This window comes from Talpa occidentalis, unplaced genomic scaffold, assembly GCF_014898055.3.
Source record: "Talpa occidentalis isolate TD23 unplaced genomic scaffold, MPIMG_talOcc4v2.1 talOcc4.4, whole genome shotgun sequence".
NCBI classification, from domain to species: domain Eukaryota; kingdom Metazoa; phylum Chordata; class Mammalia; order Eulipotyphla; family Talpidae; genus Talpa; species Talpa occidentalis.
The window spans coordinates 139,187,674-139,209,144 of NW_023604295.1; the positions used below are offsets into that span (position 1 = coordinate 139,187,674).

Consider the following 21,471-nt stretch of genomic DNA (forward strand, 5'->3'; position numbering starts at 1 on the left):
TGTGTGTGTGTGTGTGTGTGTACTGGTTTAACTATAGTACAGTGATATGTTTATTATATCACTTATAAATTGTCCTGTTTTAGGGCCTCCCTGGTGGCACAAGGGGTTAAGTACCGCACTATGAAGCAATCTGCTGGCTCTGCAGCATGAGTTCCATCCCCAGTCAGGGAGCTACCCACATGACACAGCAGACCTTTCCTGTCTCGCCTGCTGCTCCCCTCAGCAGTGTATTTCAGTCAATGCACCTGTTCTGTTCCCCACTGTCTCTAGTGAATCCCCTCACCCCCGACACCTCTGGCTTGTACCCCAGCTCTTGTATGCATAAATAAATAAATCTTAAAAAAAACTGTCCTGTTTTAATGTGCTAATTTTAATTTTAAAAAAGCAATTCCTTCTTCCTCATTACTTGCACCATTATCAGCATCACATTTGTCTGTGTGCATCTTTGTGTAAATTTGAACCATGCATTGCTCTCAAACGCAGAGTCCTGCCTCTTACACAGAAATTTCTAGCAGCTTTCATCTCAGGCACCCCATAACAGACGGGTGCATGAACTGGGGTTCAGCGACTGCAGCCACCAAAACATGAAGGGGTATTTCATACAGTCACTAAAATAAACTGGACCTAAAAAACATGCTACACTTACAGCTGAAAAAATAAAAGCTGCTGGTCCTCAATACCCTCCCCTGACTCCCTTTCTCCCACTCACATCCCACCAGGACACAGGAAAACTAGAGGCCCTGGGGGGTGCGGGGGGTCAGGCCCCACCTGGGGTGTGGGCAGAGGAGGATGAGGGCGTGAAATGTGCGTCTATGGGGTATCTCAAGGGCAAGGGCAAACGCCAAGAAAATCAAGTTGGAAGCCCCAACTGCCTCTGTTCCTACAGCTCAGCCATTTGGGGCAGGCTCCACTCACCAGCACCAGAGTTTTGTCACTTAAAATTCCATGTCCAAATCGGGGGGGGGGGGGGGGGGGGGAGCCACTGCGCTTGCGCGGCAGCGACGGGGCGGGGTCTGGCTGCGCCCGACGGGGACCTGGGCGGGGCCCGGGGCGGGGCTACGTTGGCCCTGGGCGGGGCCTGACCGTGACATGGGCGGGGCTACGTTGGCCCTGGTGGGACCTGGGCGGGGCCCGAGCGGACATGGGCGGGGCTGGGCGGGGCCCTGGGCGGGGCAGGGGCGGGGCCTGGGCGGGCCGGACGCGCGCGGGAGATTTGAACTTCCTCTCCAGGACGCGCGGTCCAGCGCGCAGTTCTGCTGCAGGCTAGAGCTCCCCTCCGCACCCAGCGCTCGTGTGCAATATGGTGGAAGGACCGGGCTGTACTCTAAATGGAGAGAAAATTCGGGCGCGGGTGCTCCCGGGCCAGGCGGTGACAGCCGTGCGGGCGAGGTCTCTGCAGAGCCCGCGCAGCCCAGGGTTGCCTCCTGCAGCCGCGGCCACTGTGCTCTCGTCCCAGGTGAGCTGCGCCCATCACAGGGAGAACCAGAATAAAGGCCCCGTGGGGTCTCCTGGGTCCAGACTCATGTCTTTGCTGGAGCCCATGTTCCCCAGTCCCATCCCCCAGCTTCCCTAACCCCAGCTTTTCCCAAAGTTTACCTGGACTTTTCTGGAGGGCAGGCAACTTGGGGTGGGGTGGGGGTGGGGGGGAACTTCTGGAGCGCTGGGCTAAGGCAGAGATGGCCAGATGGGAAATGATGTTTTATTCTGTGCCACCTTGCCTAAAGCCTTTACACCCAGCAAAAGATGGTTACCAATGTATATAGGTGCATTTTTTTGCTGTTAATATTATCAGCTGTCTGCAACCTCTGACATGTTTTCTTCTCATTTTTAAGACAATACTTTTCTAGCATGAAATTCTAGCTGCTCACTTGCTTAATAGTTTGCAGCTGATAAATGCTTAACAACGAACATGTAACTCTAAAATTGCACCTAGAAAGTTTCGCGCAAAACTTCCCACTCAACTTAATCTTGCCTTCTAATGAAGGGGCAGTGGAACCCACTTCTGATTGCCTTAAGTCAGTTTATTTCTTTTTAAAGTAAATTGTAACACAGCTTCTTGCCACTCAGGCATTCATTGCAGATGGTGTGATATTCATTTGGTAAGAATTTAGAACTTGTACTAAAAATATTCTGATTAAGCCACCATGCGTTAAAAGGCTTTTAGATGTGTGGGAGATTGTATTTCGTGGATGCATGTAAAATTGTGCGGTGCTTCAATTTCTCCTACAAAGCTTTCTCATAGCCTTTGGTCCTGGAAGAAAAAGTTGCCTGCCGTGAAATTAGCCTATGCATATAGCATGAAAGAAATTAAGGTCTAAGTCTGAGAAAATACATTTCAAACTTGTAGAAAGAACAAGTTTTGCATCTCCTTCCAGAAGGAGGGCAATTTAATTGCCCTTAAATTTTATTTACTTTGACTTTATATGTCAGTAAGTACTCTGCACCTATTCTTTTATTGTAAGTGTTTCTCAGAATCATCTCAGGGCCACACAGAGGTGGGTTTTGAGTGGTTTCTTAAGAAAATTAATGTTTATAAAAATCACTTTTCAACAAAACTTTGAATTCTCAAGCCACTGGAGGAGTGAAAACAAATGCTTGCCCTTGTACAGTCTGTTCTTTAATTGAGAAGATTCAAGAGACATTGTTAGAGAATAACATAAAGAAATATAAATTGACAGTTCCCTGAAGGACAGATACATGGTTCAATAAGGACTTATAAGAAGGTGAGGGATGCTTCGCTGGAAGAATAACAATGAAACTCAGGTATAAAGGTGGGTAGGAGATATACAGCCTGAATGGAGGGTTGACAGGCAGAGCACTTTCCGCAAAGGAAGAGCTTCCAACACAGAAGGGGTTGAAAGAAAAATTGTGGCTGGAAAAGGGAGAATGTGACAGGAGGTGATTTGAAATAAGACTTTATGTTAGGGGTAAAGGAGATCTTTGAAGTGTAACAAGATCCACTTATGATTTGAGATGTTCCCTTAACCTGGAACAAGAAAAAAAAAAAAACTAGAAGAAAACCAGAGTCAATAGTGTACCCTCATTTAGGAGATGACTTTAGTCATCCAGGAGAGAAGTGCTGGTGGGAGGAATCAAGAGATAGCATCAGAAGTAAAGGCAACAGGGCATGCTGATAGATGGGACATGAATATATTTATTGTTATCATAATTCTAATACTCAATAGTAATGTCTTTTGTGTTAGGCTTTATGCTAGCTCCTGGGGATATGAAGATGAATAAGATAAAAGTTCCTGCTGTGAGAAACCAACTAAATGTTTTAAAATAATTTCACCTCATAGATATTTAGGCCAAAATAGCATGAACATTTCCTTTTAAATTGTTGTGATCAGCTTTCACGGCGTGGCATAAAGAGTTTTTGAAGAACTTTTACATTCCATTTAGTTATGAGAAATAATGAGCTTATGATAAATGATTAGCCTGAGTCTATAGATGAGGAATGTGAGGCTCAGAGAGGGTTTAAATAAATTACAGAACTATTAAGGGGTTGAAGCAGGCTTTCAGCCCCAAAGCCTCCACTCTTAACCGAGCTATAGCTTCTCAGTGCTAAAAGATTCAAAAATAAAGTGGCTAATACAATGGTATTGCTCAGTATGTAGTCATGATTATTTGTTGACTTGAGAGATGAGACTTTCAGTTTGGGCTGTGTCTGCCACCATTTTTAGTTTTGCTCGAGTCGGTCAATTCTCTTACCTACTTTTGATAATTATCTTCTAATGAACAGCTTCCATTATTCCCAAGTTCAAATCGTACAAAAGAGTGCAGGCTGGTAATATAATACAGATGCTTCGCTAATGGTTATGCAATTATTAACATCACATATAAGCAATACTCTGAGCCTTCCCCCACAAATTAAAAAGCCCTGTACTTGAAGCTATTATGTTTGATACCTTGACAGAGATACTAAAAATTGGAATAGGCCTTTGTAATTAGGTTCATGAATCTGGGTCTTTGGAAACTGAATTTGAACATCAATATAGAGTTTATAAAGCTGTGTGTTCTAGCTCTTTTTCCAGGAAGGGAGCATGTGTGTATTTAAATTGCATCCCGATACTTGTTGTAAGTTTGGCAAATGGTACCAATGTCAGATGTGTGAGAGAGGACCTAGAAACTAGAGGAATATGTATTTTAGTTTTTAAAGATGAGTATCTTGAAGAAAGAATGTACAGAGAACAAATGATAGACGTCTCAGGAAATCAGTGGACTATTGTATGCCTGAATTCAAATTTAGATTCTGCTGCTTACTGTCAACCTCCTTTTTCTTACCTGTAAAATGAGGACAGTGATGATGATTAGAAGAAATAGAGTATATAGAGCACTTGCTCAGTGCTCAAGAACTATTAGTTTCCTTTTCAAAATATTAAATATTTCTGCTAAATATTTAAAGAAATATTAGCAAACATTTATTAAAGACAAATATTTTGCCCTGGTTTCACTTTCTGGGCCTTTATATAGAAAAGAAAACCCTTGAAAATTATGAAGGTTCTTTTGCATTTGAGAAAGATACTGGATCCATAGTAAATTTCATCAAAACCTATGTTGTCACAGACTTCTGGCTGATCATTATTGTAACAGATGATCCCATATTTCTTAGGCACTTATGCCTGAGAGTTAAAACTATTTAAATGTTTGTGCTACTGGCTTAAAATCATTAATTTTCATAAGACATGATTTAAAAATAATTTAATAACTACATAGTAAATTTTTTTAATTGAAGTAACATTGGTCTAGAATATGATAAAGATTGTTGTGTAAACTTACATATTAATATCTCCATATCGACATTATGCTCCTCACCAAAAGTCTAGTTACCTTGCACTTAATAGGAAAAAGAAATACAAAAGACAGTTAATAGAACATTAATTAGGCATTTAAAATAAAGGATTTAAACTTCAGATAATCATCATGCCAAAAAACCAACCCCCAAAAAAACTTCCTTTGTAGCTCTCCAGTAATGAACCGGTTACTTATTTTGCATACACCATCTCGCTTTGATCCAGTTAAAGTTTGTAGGGAACACACTCTAATGCATGTTTGCTCATTACTATTCATCCTCATTTTGAAGAAGCCAAGACATAGAAGTTTCTAGCACCTGCTTGTCATGTATGCACTGTATTATTTCTCTGAAGTTTGATCAACTGTTAGTCAGCATAAAATTATACAACTGTATAAGCATGTTGCATAAAACTCTGCTGGAGCTTGTAGAACCTTCTGGTAAGAAACAATATTGGAATATAAATGAACATGTCTGGTTAATGAGCTATGAAGTCAATCCTCCAATTTTAATTGTTGGGTGCAATATTTTAATGAAATATTTTAGTGAAATCAGTATTAATTGTTATGCAATATTTTTGTGAAATATTTTAGTGAAATCAGTAAGTAATCTGTATATGTTTTTAATCTCCCTTCATAAATGGGATCAGAAGCAGTTTATTTATAAACATTCATTTCATTTAAAGCATGATCCTCCAGTATTCCATCACTCCTTAAGATTTTATACATGTTTAAAATGCTAGCTACTCTTAACTCATCTGTATATGTCTTTCACTGTCTCAGGACAAAGTAGGCATTTAATAAATGTTTGAATAGATGCAGAAGAGCAAAGCTTCTAATACTCCAAAATGATTAAGTATGTAAAGTGAATTCTGTTCAGAAGCATTCATTATGAGTAGTTATATTTTTGTTGTATATGTTATATGAAAATTGCTACTACAAGAAAATAGTGAAGCAATATAAAAATTTTCCACCAACCTTTCCCTTCATACTGGGGGAAATAATAGCTCATTTTATTGTCATTATATGAGGAATAAACTAAATCACAGGGATTCATTTTCCAGCTAAATGAAGTTTATTCCTGTATACTCAAAGGGGTTTTAAGATGTTATAGGACATCCATTATCTCCATCCTTACCTTCTTAAATGGGTACTGATAATGGTTTCACCTTATTAACTCAGGATCATTAATATCAGCATTCAGCATTATACAGCATCATAGCACAAGCGCCACAGAAAACAGATGAGGAGTCTTATAGATGAGAAAACAATGGGAGGAGATTTTCTATGATGATGACTTTTAATCCTGCACTGAAATATTCAGTTCTGCAGAGAAAAGACGATCTGATCAGCTTGATTTTGCTTCCCAGCTCCTTTTCACTTCCTCATCTGGAGATTAAGATACTCACATCTTCACTGATGTGGTCAGGGTTAGGTTAACTTAGTGTCTAGCAAAGTAAACTTTGCAGTAATTGTTCCTTTTTCTCTCAGATCAGGAACACCTATTCCCTTGTGAAAGGTTTGTAATCACGTGGTGCCCTCAAATAACTACAGTGTTTAGCCTCTGGATAAGTGCTTGAAGGTTCTGCTCTTATAACATTAGACTATGTTTTGATGTATGGACCTAAAGACCTCTCTTTTGGTGCTTGGAGACCATTTGAAAATTAAGTTCTTTCATGGTAGATTCTAAGTTGGTAGATTAGTGACCTCTGATTAAGAAAGTGTTGTATTAGGGATGGAAAAAAAGCATATGGGGGGGGGGGTAGGAGGACAGAAATAAAGGTAAATATGCTATTGTTTTTTCCTTGTGGGAAAAATTGTAATTGCACAAGAGTTGAAGCATTTATCTTTGGGAAAGCCTTATTCTGTTCTGAAAAGTTCATCTTCCCTGTTCACCCATGGAGAGGCAGGATAAATGGTAATCAGCACAATAAATATGTGCTGTCTCTGAAGATGTATGTTGTTTTGACAATTTCATACTATTAAGCCACTTGAAAATGGGAAGGTGAACCCTTCTCAATCATACTTAAAATTGTGGCAAAGGAGATTTTCGTCTCTATTTCAGGGAGAAAAAAAATGACATGTTCAAATAATACAGTAACAGGATTATAAGGGTCAGTATGAGAAAGTCAAGTGTATATTGGGCAATTGTGTGTCGTTATAGCAAAGGTAATAGGCTTGTGGAAATTAATTTTTGAATTTGTCTGGGCAGCTGAAGCTTACACAAAGAGGTGATAACCCTGATTTGACAGTAGGCCACGTGAATATCTTGTAAATCTTAGGTTTACTGCAGAAGCCTTCCCAATTCATGCACAATAGCTCTCAAAATAAGTGGAATTAACCATGGCCGGTAGACCAGAATTTCCCCCTAAAATGGAACTTTTAGAAAACAGTTAAAAATGTATGCAGGTGCTTGTAGTGGTCAGTCATGAATTGAAAATTTAGTCTTGTCCCAGAGCTGATTATTTTAGAAATAATAGTATATAGGGAATCAGGTGACATAGTCATGTGTCCAGGTGATAAGACAACCAAATAAAAATATCTTCTTGTATCATTTCCTTGAAAAGAAATATGAAATAGAAAAATATCGGATGGTCTCACTCATAGCAGGAATCTAGAAAACTTAAATAAGGGACCAGGAAAATGAATAACTATAGGAAAGTGAAAATCAAAATCAACAAAAAACTATGAACCAGAGACACACTATGGGGGGGTGGGGAGTCAAAATAAGGCGGTTGCAATTGTATGGGGAATATAAAAATAAAATTTATTTGAAAAGAAAAGAAATATGAAATATTAGGATAGATATTAAAGCAGCCATTTAAATGTTAAGAAAACATCTCAGATATTTGAGACTGGTTGTTGTTAATATATCAAGACTGGTTATTGAACTATTTTGTTCTCCTCCTAAATTCATTCCTCAATCTTCCATAAAGTTTGATTTTGGTATTTTTTCCCCCTACTTTATGGGAAATTCTATAAATACTAACTACGGTAGTTTATTTTGATGGAGCTTTTGGTCGTCATGAGAAATTCCTACATTGAAACCTCATGCCATTGTAGATAATTAAAAAGAAGAGACCAATTATTGATAATTTTAAAGGGAGATAAAACAGATGGTAAAGTAAGTTTTTGCCAAGAAATCTTGGTTAAGGTAAAGCAAGATAGGAATGATGGGTAGGGAGACAGTGGGTCCGTATTTTAAAGCTACACAGTTTTAGGAGGGGAAAAAAGGAAAGATCTGAATGGAATAGAACTTCAGTTTTTCTGTGAAGCTGTGAGGGATATTAGTTAAAAACCAGTTATTGGGTCTCCCTGGTGGCTCAGCGGGTTAAACACAGTGCTGTCAAGCTGTCTGCAGTGTGGGTTCGATTCCCAGCTGGCCAGGGAGCTACCCACATGGCATGGCAGACCTCTCCTGTCTTGCCTTGTGTTCCCCTTGGTAGTGTTTTCAGTTTTCTGCCTGTTCTGCTCCCCGCTCTGTCTCTGGTGAATTCTCCCACCCTCCCACGCCTCTGGCCTGTACCCCAGTTTTTGTATAAATAAAAAATAAACAAATAAATCTAAAAAAAAAGGTATTCATGGAGCTTGTAGACACATGAAAGAGAAATATAGTCACAGACCAACAAGCCTGTGGGGTGCTCTGATAGCAGGTACAGATAACACCTTGCTAGGCGTGGCAGGTAGAAAGCCTCAAGATGATTCTGATTCCCAGGTGGGGAAATTCTGGTACCAGACAGAATCTCACAAAGGATGTTTGTGAGGAAAGACATTTTAATTCCCAAATGACTCGTCAAGTATAAAAAATTAAATTCCTCAACATATTCAAGCCAAGGCCTCACAGCACCCTGAGTGGAACAGTCTCTGCTATCCCTCGGGGCTGGGACAGTTTGAAGTCTGTGGTATGCACTTATCTACAGTGACCATTTCCACCTATGTCCACTCCTTAGTGGGCCCTGGTGTTGTAAAATTCACCTTCAACAGGCAGAAACTTTTTTTTTTCCCAAGATTTTATTTATTTATGCACAAAAGAACTGAGGTCTAGGCCAGAGGTGCGGGGGATGAGAGGATTCACCAGAGACAGAGTGGGGAGCAGAACAGGTGGATCTGCTGAAATACACTGTTGAGGGGAGCAGCGGGTGAGACAGGAGAGGTCTGCTGCACCATGTGGGTCAGCTCCCTGGCCGGGGATCGAACTCGTGCTGCAGTGGCTGACAATAGCTTGATAGTATTGTGTGTTTAACCAAGGCGGACCCCAGGGCAGACATATTTCACATTTCTTTCAATATTTGTAGCACCTTTAATTTCATAACCATTTCCATAATTCTTTTGATGTCACAAGAATTATGGGTTATTTTTAAATCATGGAGAATAGGGTCAAGCACCAGTAAAATTATACACGAGTTGCCCTTTAAGGATTTGGTTGCTCTTGTTTTGAGGTCCTCCAAGTCAGCCCAGACAACAGATTTCACTTTTCATTGACAGCTGTGTGAAGGGATTTAATGGTCTCACACATTTTAAGCTTATTGCCATTTATATTTCTGGATTCATCCCCGTATGCACAACAGACTCTCTTTCCAAGGGCACACTGTCTTCCTCATCCTGTTAATAAGTGATTGGAGGGCTGGCCACTGAGATTTTCTTTTGTTTGAATGGCCACATTTTCCCTGGTTAGATCTGGTAAATTTTCTGAAATCTCTCATAGTTGACAGTAACTTGTAGAGCATATAGATGTCTGTTCCAGGACAATCTTCGATGCCTTGAGGGATTTCTTCTGGGCATTAAAAACTTTTATTTTTAACCTACCCTTCAGCATTAATTAGAACAAATTTTAACTCTCCATAAACTATACGTGCAAGCAAATTCCCCACAGCATAGGTTCTAACAATCTTGAGAAAGGACCTTCTAGACCCCATTGACCTGTAATTAGAAATTCCCCCAAGAAAAATCTAGGCTAAAAATCAAAATAAGTTAGGTTAGACTTTCTTTTTAACAGATGTTATTAGTTCTGAGCATTTAAATAATGGGTCAAGAAAAGGTTGAGGTTTCCTTTAAGAACCCATATTTTTTTAACCTGGTTTTTACTGTTTCTCTTAATTGATGTCTTCAGAAATGTATATCATATAGTCGCTTAAGAATAACAGATAGAAAAAAATTGATATGGGGGCCTCCCTTGTGGTGCAAGGGGTTAAGATGCAACCTGTGAAGCTGTCCACAGCCACTGCAGCACAAGTTTGAGCCCCAGCCAGGGAGCTACCCACATGGCACTGACTGGCCCGCTGCTCCCCTCAACAATGTCTTTCAGTACATCTGCCTGTTCTGCTCCCTACTCTGTCTCTGGTGAATCTTCTCACCCCTCCGCACCTCTGGCCTCTACCCCAGTTCTTCTATGCATAAATAAATAAATCTTTTTTAAAAAAAGAAAAAAAATTTATATGAATTGTGGCCTTAAATATGTTGCTTAACTAATTGTAACAAGACCCACTGGTGTATTTTGCTAAAGGAAATCTCTGCGCTTGGATAATGGGACGGCGTTGGATGGCAGCATCCAGTTTTTGTCATTAGATAGTGAACATTAGTTGAAATAGAGTGGAAAACTTCCTCAGTAATTCCCTGGGTTTCCAGAAAACATACAATAAAAGTTCAAAATCACACAAAGTTATGATCCCAGTAAGCACATGTGTAGACAGGCTAATACAAACAGATTATTCCTTTCAATACATCAGCAGATATTAATGTTAGTAATTAAGGGAACCTTATGTGGTCCTCGACAGTGAGATTTCAATGAAAGATTTTCATAGATGTTTCTAGGATGAAACCAATGACACTATTTGTGTGAGGCCGTTAGCCTCTACCTGGGAATGATGAGACTAGAGAAATACTGTCAGAATCTGTCAAAACAGAGTAGTAGTGTTTGATGCTACATGTAACTTTAGAAGATCCAAGGTGCTGGGGCCTACCTTTCTCTTAGCTGATGACCTTGATTCATACTTTACTGAGAAAATTGAACTAATCCGTAGAGAAATTATGCAACCTCATCCATCTACCTACCAGCATCCACACCTATATACATAACCTGCTGTCCTTCCTGACACTATAGATGAACTGTTCATGTTCCTATGGGGACCAAAATGTGTCCTTAAACATCCCTTCTTGCCTACTGAACATCATTCTGTTCTGTTCTCTCTCCTGCCTGAGTAATGTTTTCCTCTCTACTCCACCATTTCCAGCAACATACAAACATATTCCATCTTAAAACAAACAAAACAGTTCCCCCTCAGTTACCACCTACTTCTGTGTCTTCATGCTGGCTCACTGCCTCTAGCTCCTCCCCTGACCACTTAAACTCACTCCAATCAGGCTGCCGCCTCCTACCACTTCTCCAAAACTCTTGTGACTAATCTCCCCCACATGCTAAATCCATTGGTCAGGTCTCCATCTTGATATTCTGCCAGTACTTCCTTGTACAGTGTCTTTTCCTTGAAACATATTTTGCCTTGGCTTCCTGGACATTCCTTGCTTAGTTTTGCTCCAAATGCTGCCAATTGTCTTTTCAGTCTCCTTATCTCGTTCCCCCTTCTCGTCTCCCTGATTCCATACTGTCCATTTGCTGATTCCTCCACTTTTACCAAATATCAAAACACTGGGGTGTCCTAGACCTCAGTTCTTAGGTCTTTTCCTCTTTATCTATACTCAGCTCTTGCTGATCTTACCCCGTCTCAAAGCTTTAGAAGTGGTTGGAATGCTGATTGCTAAGTAGATTCATTTCCAGATGGACTTCTCTGAATTCCAAACTCATGCCCAACCGCTGCCCTACACTCTACCTATGTGTTTAATAGACGTTTCAACCTTAATTTATCTAAAACCAAACACCTGACCTTCCTCTCCCACTATTCAATTCTTCTTCATCTCAGCTGATAATACTACTATTTTCCAATTGTTCAGGCCACAAACCACCAGCAAATCTTTGTTCTACCTTCAAAATACATCCAGAAATCTGTCCCCTTCTCACCACACCTTATTCCTCTAGCTAGAATGTTCCAGCAGCCAGTGAGAGCATTTAAAAAAATAATACAGATTATATCTTTTATTTCATTCCTGTTGGAAAAAAATATTATTTTCCCAATGATATTATTACCACCCATTTAAAATTACAATGTGCGATGCCCTCCCCTCATCTTACCCTCTTATTCTCCTCCAGATTGCTTTCAAAATGTTCTTGTGTACCTTAATGTTTCTTGCTTGTTATCACCTTTCTCTAGTATATAAAGTACACGAAGCTGAGAGAGGGTCGGGAGGTATTGATTTTATCATTGATACATTCTGGCATCCAGAACAAGCCCTGGTACATAGTAAAGGGCCAATAAAGTCTTCTAAAATGAATGAATGTCATTCATTGGTGCATTTTTCATGGAGAGAGATGCTTTTCCAGGTGTCACATACCACCTTTGTTGTCGGAGGATGTCAAAGGTGTAGACAAAGCCCTGTGAATAAAATGAACTATGACAGTGGTTGACTATCAGAATTTTAAACTAAATGGTGTATGTTCTTATCAAAGCTCTTAATTCAGTAATGTGAGCAGGCTTCACATGAGACAGTTGGGACTCTTTTACTGTTTTATTTGGCATTGTGATAGCATGTCCTAGTTCAAGGTTACATTGTCTGTCTCCTTGCCAGGAACTATTATCAAATGTTGTAATGTCAGAATTAAGTCGAGGCAAAGATGTCTGGATAGGGGACAAAGAGGTCAGTCATGTGGATTCCCATTTTGGAAAGTAGAAAAGCAGGGCAGTTAGGTTTAGGGTAACCCAGTGAGAACGGTGATGTGGCAAATGACAAGACTTTTTCAGTTGTCCAATCAGAGACTGTTTTACTGTTTACTAAGTGATTGGGCTTTGCCAAAAGGGGGGGAGGTAGAACTTGAGAGTGGCCCGGGTTACCTGCCACAGGAAAGAACCAGTGCCCCATTCCATGTCACCGAGAAACGACAACCCACACAGCAGGCTCGGGTGGCACGGTGTTTGCTTCCAGCAAAAGGAGAGAATGCATGAGATCCAGCCCCCCTAAACGCCTCGGTGCTTACTGCTCACTGGATATGTCCAAGCTGGCAAGGGCAGGGTGACTGTGCACACACCCCATGGCGTGCTGCAGTGCAGGTATCCAGTGGATTCTGAAGTACAGAAAGCGGGGTTGTGCCTGAGGGTCAACTGCCCTCCTCACATGCTTGAGTAAAGAAAGGACCCCATGAGAAGTCTAGATCCCTTACTAGGCAATAAACCCAGCAGGGCTCTGGGGCACTCTGCCTCCAGCCCAAGGCCCATCCACGCAGCCAAGGCTGGTGGGAGGATATGAGATTCTGCTCAAGATTACTTCGCCCAACATTGATGGAGGTTGACATTGTGAGACTTAAAGGATGGCGGTTGTTGAAAGTACTTGTCACTGATTCCTTCCCACAGAAGTAGAGGAAGTCACCCACTATGGTCTTTAGGGTTATACAATAAATAGGAAATTCATCACCCAGACTCTGCTGGGAACCCTAAGAAGCCAGAGGACTTCAGAGGGCATTGCCCAAAACAGCTGCTAGTAAAGACTATTGCAAAGAAGATAAGAGATTGTTGCTTTGGGGGTGATAGGGAAGCAGCCATTCATTTAGAAGCCAAAGCTTAAAATGTCATGAAGATCTTAAATCCGAGATCCTAAAAGTACGAAACCTCATTGATGTTGAGGGAAAGCTTGTTCATAACAAATCTATATCTGCCCTATTTATCATCCTCTTAAAAATGTCCTGGCTAGTTTTTATCTACTAATTGGTTGCCATGGAAACCTACACTGAAATCTATCTTAATCTCCACTTGACTTGAGTGCATATAACTGGCTGAAGTCTTTTGTTAGGCAGAAAAATAAGACTCTTGGTGCATCTCAATTCAGGGCTTTAACAGATTCATGTATGAAAACAAAGTCAATGTGAAAGTAAGTTTTTCCCACCCTGAGTACTCAAGGCAGCCCTGTCCACGCTTGATAATCGCAATAGACTCTAGAGTTCATCCAAGAAAGAGAAATCAGAGATAAATGTTCTGAGGACATGTGACATAGGTACCTGTACATTCACCTCTGATCCCCTACACCTCCTGAAAACACCATGAATATTTAAGCTCATATTTCTTAAGCTCCATAAATGCCTGTAGGATAAGAGCTGGTGCCATTTAAATTTTGAGGTTCTCTCTCTCTTTGACTTGGCTTTGACCTCATTACCCTTTACCTGGTTATGAGTTCTCCAGTTAAAGTTGAAAATAGTTTATTTATTTTACCCACCATTTTTAGCTGTTTTCACTGAATTCTCTTTTGAGGAGCTTGGCTATACTTTTGGACATGGAAGGTTGTGTTCTATAATAGTTTCTGGTTTGAAAGCATTCACACTTTGTATGCTTTCTTTTCACATGTGTAGAACTGGAGGGCCCTGGAATACACTCATTTTGGTTGTGTGCCAATTACTTTTTCCTTCATTTTTTTGGCCCCTCTCTTTTTAAACAACTGCATAGTAATTTGACAAAATGTATGTAAACAGCTGATTACATTACTTGACTTCAAGATTATTCTTCTCATTGGAATGCACCTGGGCATGAAGTAATATAAATACATCTAAGTATTAAACTGTAATTTTGTTTAGAGTATGCGTGTGTTTACATGTATGTACGTATTTTCTACCAGACTGCTGCAATGAATAATAATGATTCCAGCCAGAATTTCTTGAGGCTGCTTAATGACTGTGTATACAGTGGCGTGGAAACTTTGGGAAAGGAACTCTTTATGTACTTTGGACCAAAAGCCTTACGGTAAGATAAACCTGTACCATACATCTTACTTCTTCTCTCCTTTTAAAGATGGGGAGAAGGCTTTACTTGCAGTTTGTCAATGTCACATTTAATCATGTAGAAAGTACTCTGTTTTGAAAACAGCTGTAACGTAAGAGATTGAGATTCTATCATGGAAGGAAATAAGCAGAAGAAGAATAAATTATGATGTCATCGTTACTTGGAGGGTTAGTCAATTTCTTTTTTAAAAATGGATAGGCTGGCAGGGCATCTGGAGAGGTATCAGAACAACACAAATCTATTTTGTCTAAAATCCCTACACTGTTCTTCTCCCCACTTGTGTTCAACAAATAGGTATTATATTTAGTGACATTGAGTTCTTTACATTTATGACAGCTCCTAGTTTGGATTAACTGTGTCTATGGATTTTTCTATATATTTTTTGTCTTCCTTCTTTCTCTGAAGCCTTGAATGGAATTTGGAAGGTTATTTACAGATTTCAAAAGCTTTCCATAAAAATAACAGGTCTTCCATATTTTTACAGTTCCTATGAAAATTCATTGCCAATCTATTGGCAAAGAAGGACAAACAGTCTACTACCTTCTTTTTCTTAATGATAAAAAATGTCAAAATATATGCCATTGCCCTGTCACCTGTTTATTTTTTGCAGGAAATTGAAACCACCTATGCAGTCGTATATCTATCAAATCTCAGTCTTCTCAGTACTCTCTGAGTTTAGACTAAGCTATTGCAAATTTGAAGATTGGTGTTGCTTCCTTAAATCTTTTTAAATGTTTCCTTAAGATATTGAACAGTTTCACTTGCTTAAAAGAAAAGTCCTAATACTGAGCCCTGTGCATCAAATTCAAGGTGAATAATGGTCATAGAGAGATAATGCGACTCTGTGATTATTTATTGCATCTCATCTACTACAGGCTTAGAGTCTTCAGAGTTGATGCGATTGCATTTCCTTTCTGGTATTCTCTCTTCATTGTCAGCTGTGGCTGCCCTTGGACAACATTGTCACTTCATGGTTTTTCTTAGTGTGGAATTGATAACATCAGCATATGCCTACCAGTTCATGCTGTAATGATCTACTGCAGGTTGCATTACTGTGTAGTAGAATGATGTGATTGAAAACTCTTAGCTCTGAAAAGAGTAAGACACAATGGATCCATGTAAGATAGCTGAAAACATTGACATGTTATTGATTCTCTGGTGTTAGGTGCTGATTTATTTCTGCAGGATGAGAGGGAGGATTTTATCAATGTTCTCCACCAGAGTGATAAGGAGGAAATCATTTCTCAGTGCCAGGCTGTCAGTAAGTGTTCCATGAAGTTCTAACCAAGGGCAATCGCTTTTTTGAACAAAGGGAACTAGTGCTGTCCCTGGAGAGTGTGTATCTCAGTATATGGGTGGGGAGAGGATTAGTGGTTTGCTTCTTCAATTTCCTACAACCTTAATGTCTATTTGATAAAAACAGATCAAGGTCAATGGCAGATCAGCTGTGTGAATATGAAAGAGGGAAGCTAAACTCAACTGTATCCCTTTCACCATTTAATATAAGTTTAAAGAACAGAAAACAAAACACTTTCAAGAGTGGAGGATGGGTGACTGTCAAGAAATGGGATCTTTTGTGAGTCTGCAGGTCTGTGAGCATGAACTAGAAATACAGCCTTCATCTGTGATTTCAGTTTTCAACCCCCCGGACTGGTCTGCATTTTAGAAAGCAGAACGCAAGATATGTGCTTAATAATGACTTGCAGTTTTCCTTTAATGGCAGATATACACAATTAAGATTGCCCATTATTTTAGTGTATTTTACAGGGCAGACCATGAATGATTATGGGATTCATTTGTTATGAGAGTAAAATGCAGGCAGAGCCCTCCGTAAGGAAATCTGCCATGGAAAAGGTCATGCTTCAGAAAGATAAAAATTGGACAGTGACTATTTCTGTTCCTAAAAGATGTATCAGAATGTACCATCAAATACTAAAAATTATTCCATATCCATTTATTGTAGCAGCACATTTATGGTGCTATGTGTCATTAATACCCATAACTATTTCTGAACACTTTACAGAAGCTCTTTATCTGTGACAAAACAAGTCATTTTTAAATTTCTTGTTTTCAGTGTAACAAATGCTAGAGCAAACTGAGCAATAATGAACAAGCAAGAATAAATTTATAGCCTCCCAAGCCCTCTGCAGAATATAACCTCTAATAACTTTTTATGCATATATGCTCCTACTTAGTGGACATACATCTCTGAGTCTGTTCCCCTAGACACACCTTCCTATAAGCTGCCATTTTCAATCAAAATGTTAACAGCTGTTACATCTTGGACTAACATTTAAAAGGTATATATTTTTAATGACTATCTCTTTCCAAAACATTTTGCTTCTTCCAATTTGTGATTTATATGACTCTGATAGCTTGCAATTATCATACATACTCAGAGACCCAGAAACTAGATCTGAAATATTTTGGAGTCTTTGCCATTTTAGAAAAGCTTAATACATTATTGATTTTGTAATTTATTGGAGTTTAAGTCATATGATCCCATGTTAAACAGATATGCCAGAGGTAAAACAACAGTTCTTTTTAGTTTGCTATAAAGTCTATGAAAGCCAGCATATGCTACTTATAAAAGTTTTTTATTTTTCCCCACCCCTACCCCATCTCCACAAAATCATTTTTATCATCTATGTATAGTTTCTATAATCTGTTCATAACATGTTAGAAAACATTGAGCTGGATATATCATCATCTTTATCAAGATAAAGATTCTAAACTAAACACTTTAGAAGAGTAAATACCTACTGTTCGTCCAACATCTCCACCTGTCTTTTGGGAACAGCATTTCTGCTGGAATCTGGTCATGTGACAATAACTGCAGGGTTAAAGTTGGATCTTAGGACCAGGTGGGATTGGTGATGGTCTTCTGCTCTATGTAGGCTGGTTTTATTTTCTATTGCCTCACACCATCTTCTGGATAAGATAAGCCACCTCAAGAACAAGTGCCTCACACTCCCAGCTTCCCTACACAAGAGGGCCTGGCCCTCCTCAGCTCTGGAAGAGAAAGCCGCATGGGGAACTGAGTCTGAATCAAATGACTCTATGAGAAATTAGGTTATGTAAGGTTTTGTTAAATTGCACTCTCTTTCTCACTGAAATCTGCCACTGTCTTCCCCTCCACAGCGAGACCTCTCTTGGCTTCCCTGGTGCTCTTGTTGGGAAACATTCCCATAAAGAGCTTCTGTGTTAAATCTCCTAGAACTAACAGGAACTGACCTCCCTGGGTCCCAATTCATAAATCAAAGTCTGATAAATCTAACTTGAAGAATGATGGATCCAGTTTGACTCAGGTGTCCATTCCTGAATCATGTGTGTCAAAGGTGTGGGATGAAGGACAGAAATCACCCAAGGTTGAACCTAATCCCCACCCCTGGTAGGCAGAGCCAAACTATGCAGAGTGATGTTGTATTGGGATAGAGGGACCTTGAGAGGACCAAGAGATAGAAATAGGGCCTCCCCGGTGGCGCTGTGGTTGAGCGCTGGGTTGCGAAGCTGCCTGCGGCCTCTGCAGCAACGGTTCAATACCCAGCTGCTCCCCGGCCACTGAAGGAGGGTCCCGCATGGTGCGCAGACCTCTCCTGCTGCCCGCTGCTCCCCTCAGCAGTGTACTTCGGTCCTTCTGCCTGCTCTGCTCCCCGCTCTGGCTCTGGTGAATTCTCTCACCCTCCCACGCTTCTGACTGTACCCAGTGCATGTATAAACAAAACAAACAAACAAACAAACAAACAAATAAATAAATAAAACATGCCTCTATTAAAAAAAAAAAGAGATAGAAATAGAATCTAACATAATTTTACTAAAACAGGTTAATTATGATGAAGAATCTTGAAAAACAAACCTAACATTTGAATGTTGATACGACGTAGGCCTCTGTATCCCGGCCTGTAAAAGATCAGTAGGTGGGGCCTCCCTGGTGGTGCAAGAAGTTATGCACTTCACTATGAAGCAATCTGCAGCCTCTGCAGCACGAGTTCGATCCCCAGCTGGCCAGGGAGCAACCCACATGGCGCAGCAGACCTCTCCTGCCACGCCCGCTGCTCCCCTCAGCAGTGTACTTCAGTTAATCTGCCTGTTCTGTTCCCCACTCTGTCTTTGGTGACTCCTCTCACCCCCCACATCTCTGGCCTATGCCCCAGCTCTTGTATGCATAAATAAATAAATCTTAAAAAAAAAAAAAGATTAGCATGTGGTTGTTATAATAGTGTAGGTGCTTACTGAACCTCAAGAATAATCATAATATTCTAGATAATCATAATATTTTTCCTAATATATGATAAGAAGCACTTAACAATAAAACACAAAATTTACTGGTTTATTGGGAGTCAGTTATCATAAGATTTAGCTCTTTAATTTTATTTAAAATGGAAAAAATTCACTTTATGTACATTTTCCCTAAATTTTTTAAATGAGTAAGACCCAACAAGGCATGTTTATTTGATTCAGGGTTCTCATTGGGGCTACTTCTGCATTTGATCTGGGTCTTAACCTTTGAGATTGTTTTATGTGGATGCAGTTTCATTATAGAAAGTGATTTAGAATCCACTTTATGAGGCATGCAGCTGAAAAGATTTTAGATATGATGGCTTCTGGGCATGACAGTTGTACACCTTTCGCTAGGGTTGAACCTCCACAAGCTAAATTATGGAGTACTTACAGGCACACATTTTTCCTGTCAGGAACCATGGGGCGTGTAAAATGCATTTATGATTGATAGTCAGATACACAGTGTTTAAAACCCACATTTTTAAAGTTAGACTGGTTAACCTTGTACAATACTATAACATGGTACTTTAGAATTAGAAGCATAGAGAAGTAACATTTGCTGCCAAAAGAGTCATATTTATTAACTCAACAAAGCTATAAGGAGGAGGATTTGAAAGCCAGAACACAGTATTTCATCTTGAGATTCATTTTTGATCTTTATCATCAAGAGTTTTCACAAAATCACTTAAAAAAAAAAACTGGACATGCTAATCATTCCTATAAAACCGAAAGTTTATGAATTTTTCATCGCAGCATTGTGCCTTTCAAGTTAGCTGTAAATATTTATAAATCCCCTTTCCAACCTATATAAAGGTAGAATAAAACTACAAGAATCAGAGACAATAGCATTTGACTTATTTTTGGGGGGATATGTAAGATTTTGCAAATAAAAAATAATGATAATGTGTCATGATGTAACCCAAAGCAGGGGAGGAAGAGTCAGTGTCTTAAATTGTACATATTCTTTTGAAAGAGCTAAACCTTTCCCAACCATTGAGCTAGAAACAAGGAACTTGAATGTTAGTGGCTTTTGTAGAATTTATGAAAACACGTACTGTAGTCAATTTAAATTTAGCTTTGTCTCATCCTAAAACTTTGAATCTGAGACACACTAGACTGTTACCTGAATAAAAGTCCCTTCATCTGACAAGAAAAGAACAGGGTGTTTCAGGGGCTTATTGTTAGGGCCTTATTATTTTTCTAGGAATTTTTTTTCTATGTGGGCAGGAAAACTGGTTGTCACATCATCTAGTTTTTATGAGACTATAAAGCTCTAACACAAAAAGTATATGTAATATTGGTTACCATTTTCTGTCCTTTACAAATACCTATCCCGATGAACCTTTGCTTATCAACTAAAAATTGAGGAGACAAGAACTTGATACATGGTACACTCTCTATCATTCAAAATGGGTTTGATTTTGTTTCAGAATTCATTTTGGAATGAAAGGCTCCGTCATGATTAATCCGCCTGAGTATAAAAGTAAAAATGGAGTTTCTCCTGTTTTTGAAGTGCAGCTTACCAAAGATTTGATTTGTTTCTTTGACTCATCGGTGGAATTCAGGTAAAAAATAAGAGAAATGGACCTCAGCTGCAGAACCAGGGTTCTTAACAATTTGGTCTGGGATGTTGCATAGGGGTAGATCAATAAATAGAGGAAGGATGGATGGATGGATGGGTGGATGGATGGATGGATGGATATATTGATGGATGGATGGGTGGATGGATGGATGGATATATTGATGGATGGATGGGTGGATGGATGGATGGATATATTGATGGATGGATATATTGATGGATGGATGGATGGATGGATGGATGGATATATAAATGTATTGTAAGGGCTAAAACCTCATTTTAAAAGAAACTTCAGATAAAATAGTTTGTTAAGGTCTTTGTTGTTTGGTTATCTAACTCTTATTCCAGATTAACATAAAGTGTGTATATTTTTATCATACCTCACTTTAAATGACACTTTGTGAAACTGTAACCAGACTTATGATTAATGTGTTTTATATTCTTTTCTATAGAAACTCAGCAGAAAGCCAACAGAGAATAAGAATGATGGAAGAATTAGATGTATGTTCACCTAAATTTAGTTTCTCAAGAGCTGAAAATGAAGTTCGAAAGCAGAAAGGACGGATGCTCTGTGATGTGTTAATAGATCAGAAAGTGCTGCCTGGGGTAGGAAACATCATCAAAAATGAAGCTCTTTTGGACAGTGGTCTCCACCCGGCTGTTAAAGTAGGTTATGGGTATTTTTTTAAATGATAAATCTGTATTTTTAAATACGGTGAAGGGACCAACATGGAACACTTAAATTTCTATGGTGGTATCATTCTCCCCAGACTGTGTGGGCCCTCCTTCTAGTCATGGCTCATGTCAGCTCCTAGGTGAGGGACACCCTGACTTCTACTTCAGATGTCTGTCAGTCACATCCCCCTTCTTCCTACTCCTAAGCTTTGAAAACTCACTTTGCTTTTTTATTTTCTCCATGCTATTTATCACTTTCAAATGTACCTTAAT

At 39.5% G+C, this 21,471-nt stretch overlaps 1 protein-coding gene across 1 annotated transcript in view; it reads left to right on the plus strand.

The window, feature by feature from the left end:
* Positions 1-1,238: 1,238 nt before the first annotated feature.
* Positions 1,239-21,471, plus strand: part of NEIL3 (nei like DNA glycosylase 3) — a 36,127-nt gene continuing 15,894 nt past the window's right edge. The window contains exons 1-4 of the mRNA XM_037526471.2: positions 1,239-1,456; positions 14,500-14,624; positions 20,375-20,509; positions 20,976-21,189. Coding sequence (XP_037382368.1) covers positions 1,301-1,456; positions 14,500-14,624; positions 20,375-20,509; positions 20,976-21,189 — 630 coding nt within the window. The 5' untranslated portion in view covers positions 1,239-1,300. The remainder of the gene's footprint in view (positions 1,457-14,499; positions 14,625-20,374; positions 20,510-20,975; positions 21,190-21,471) is intronic.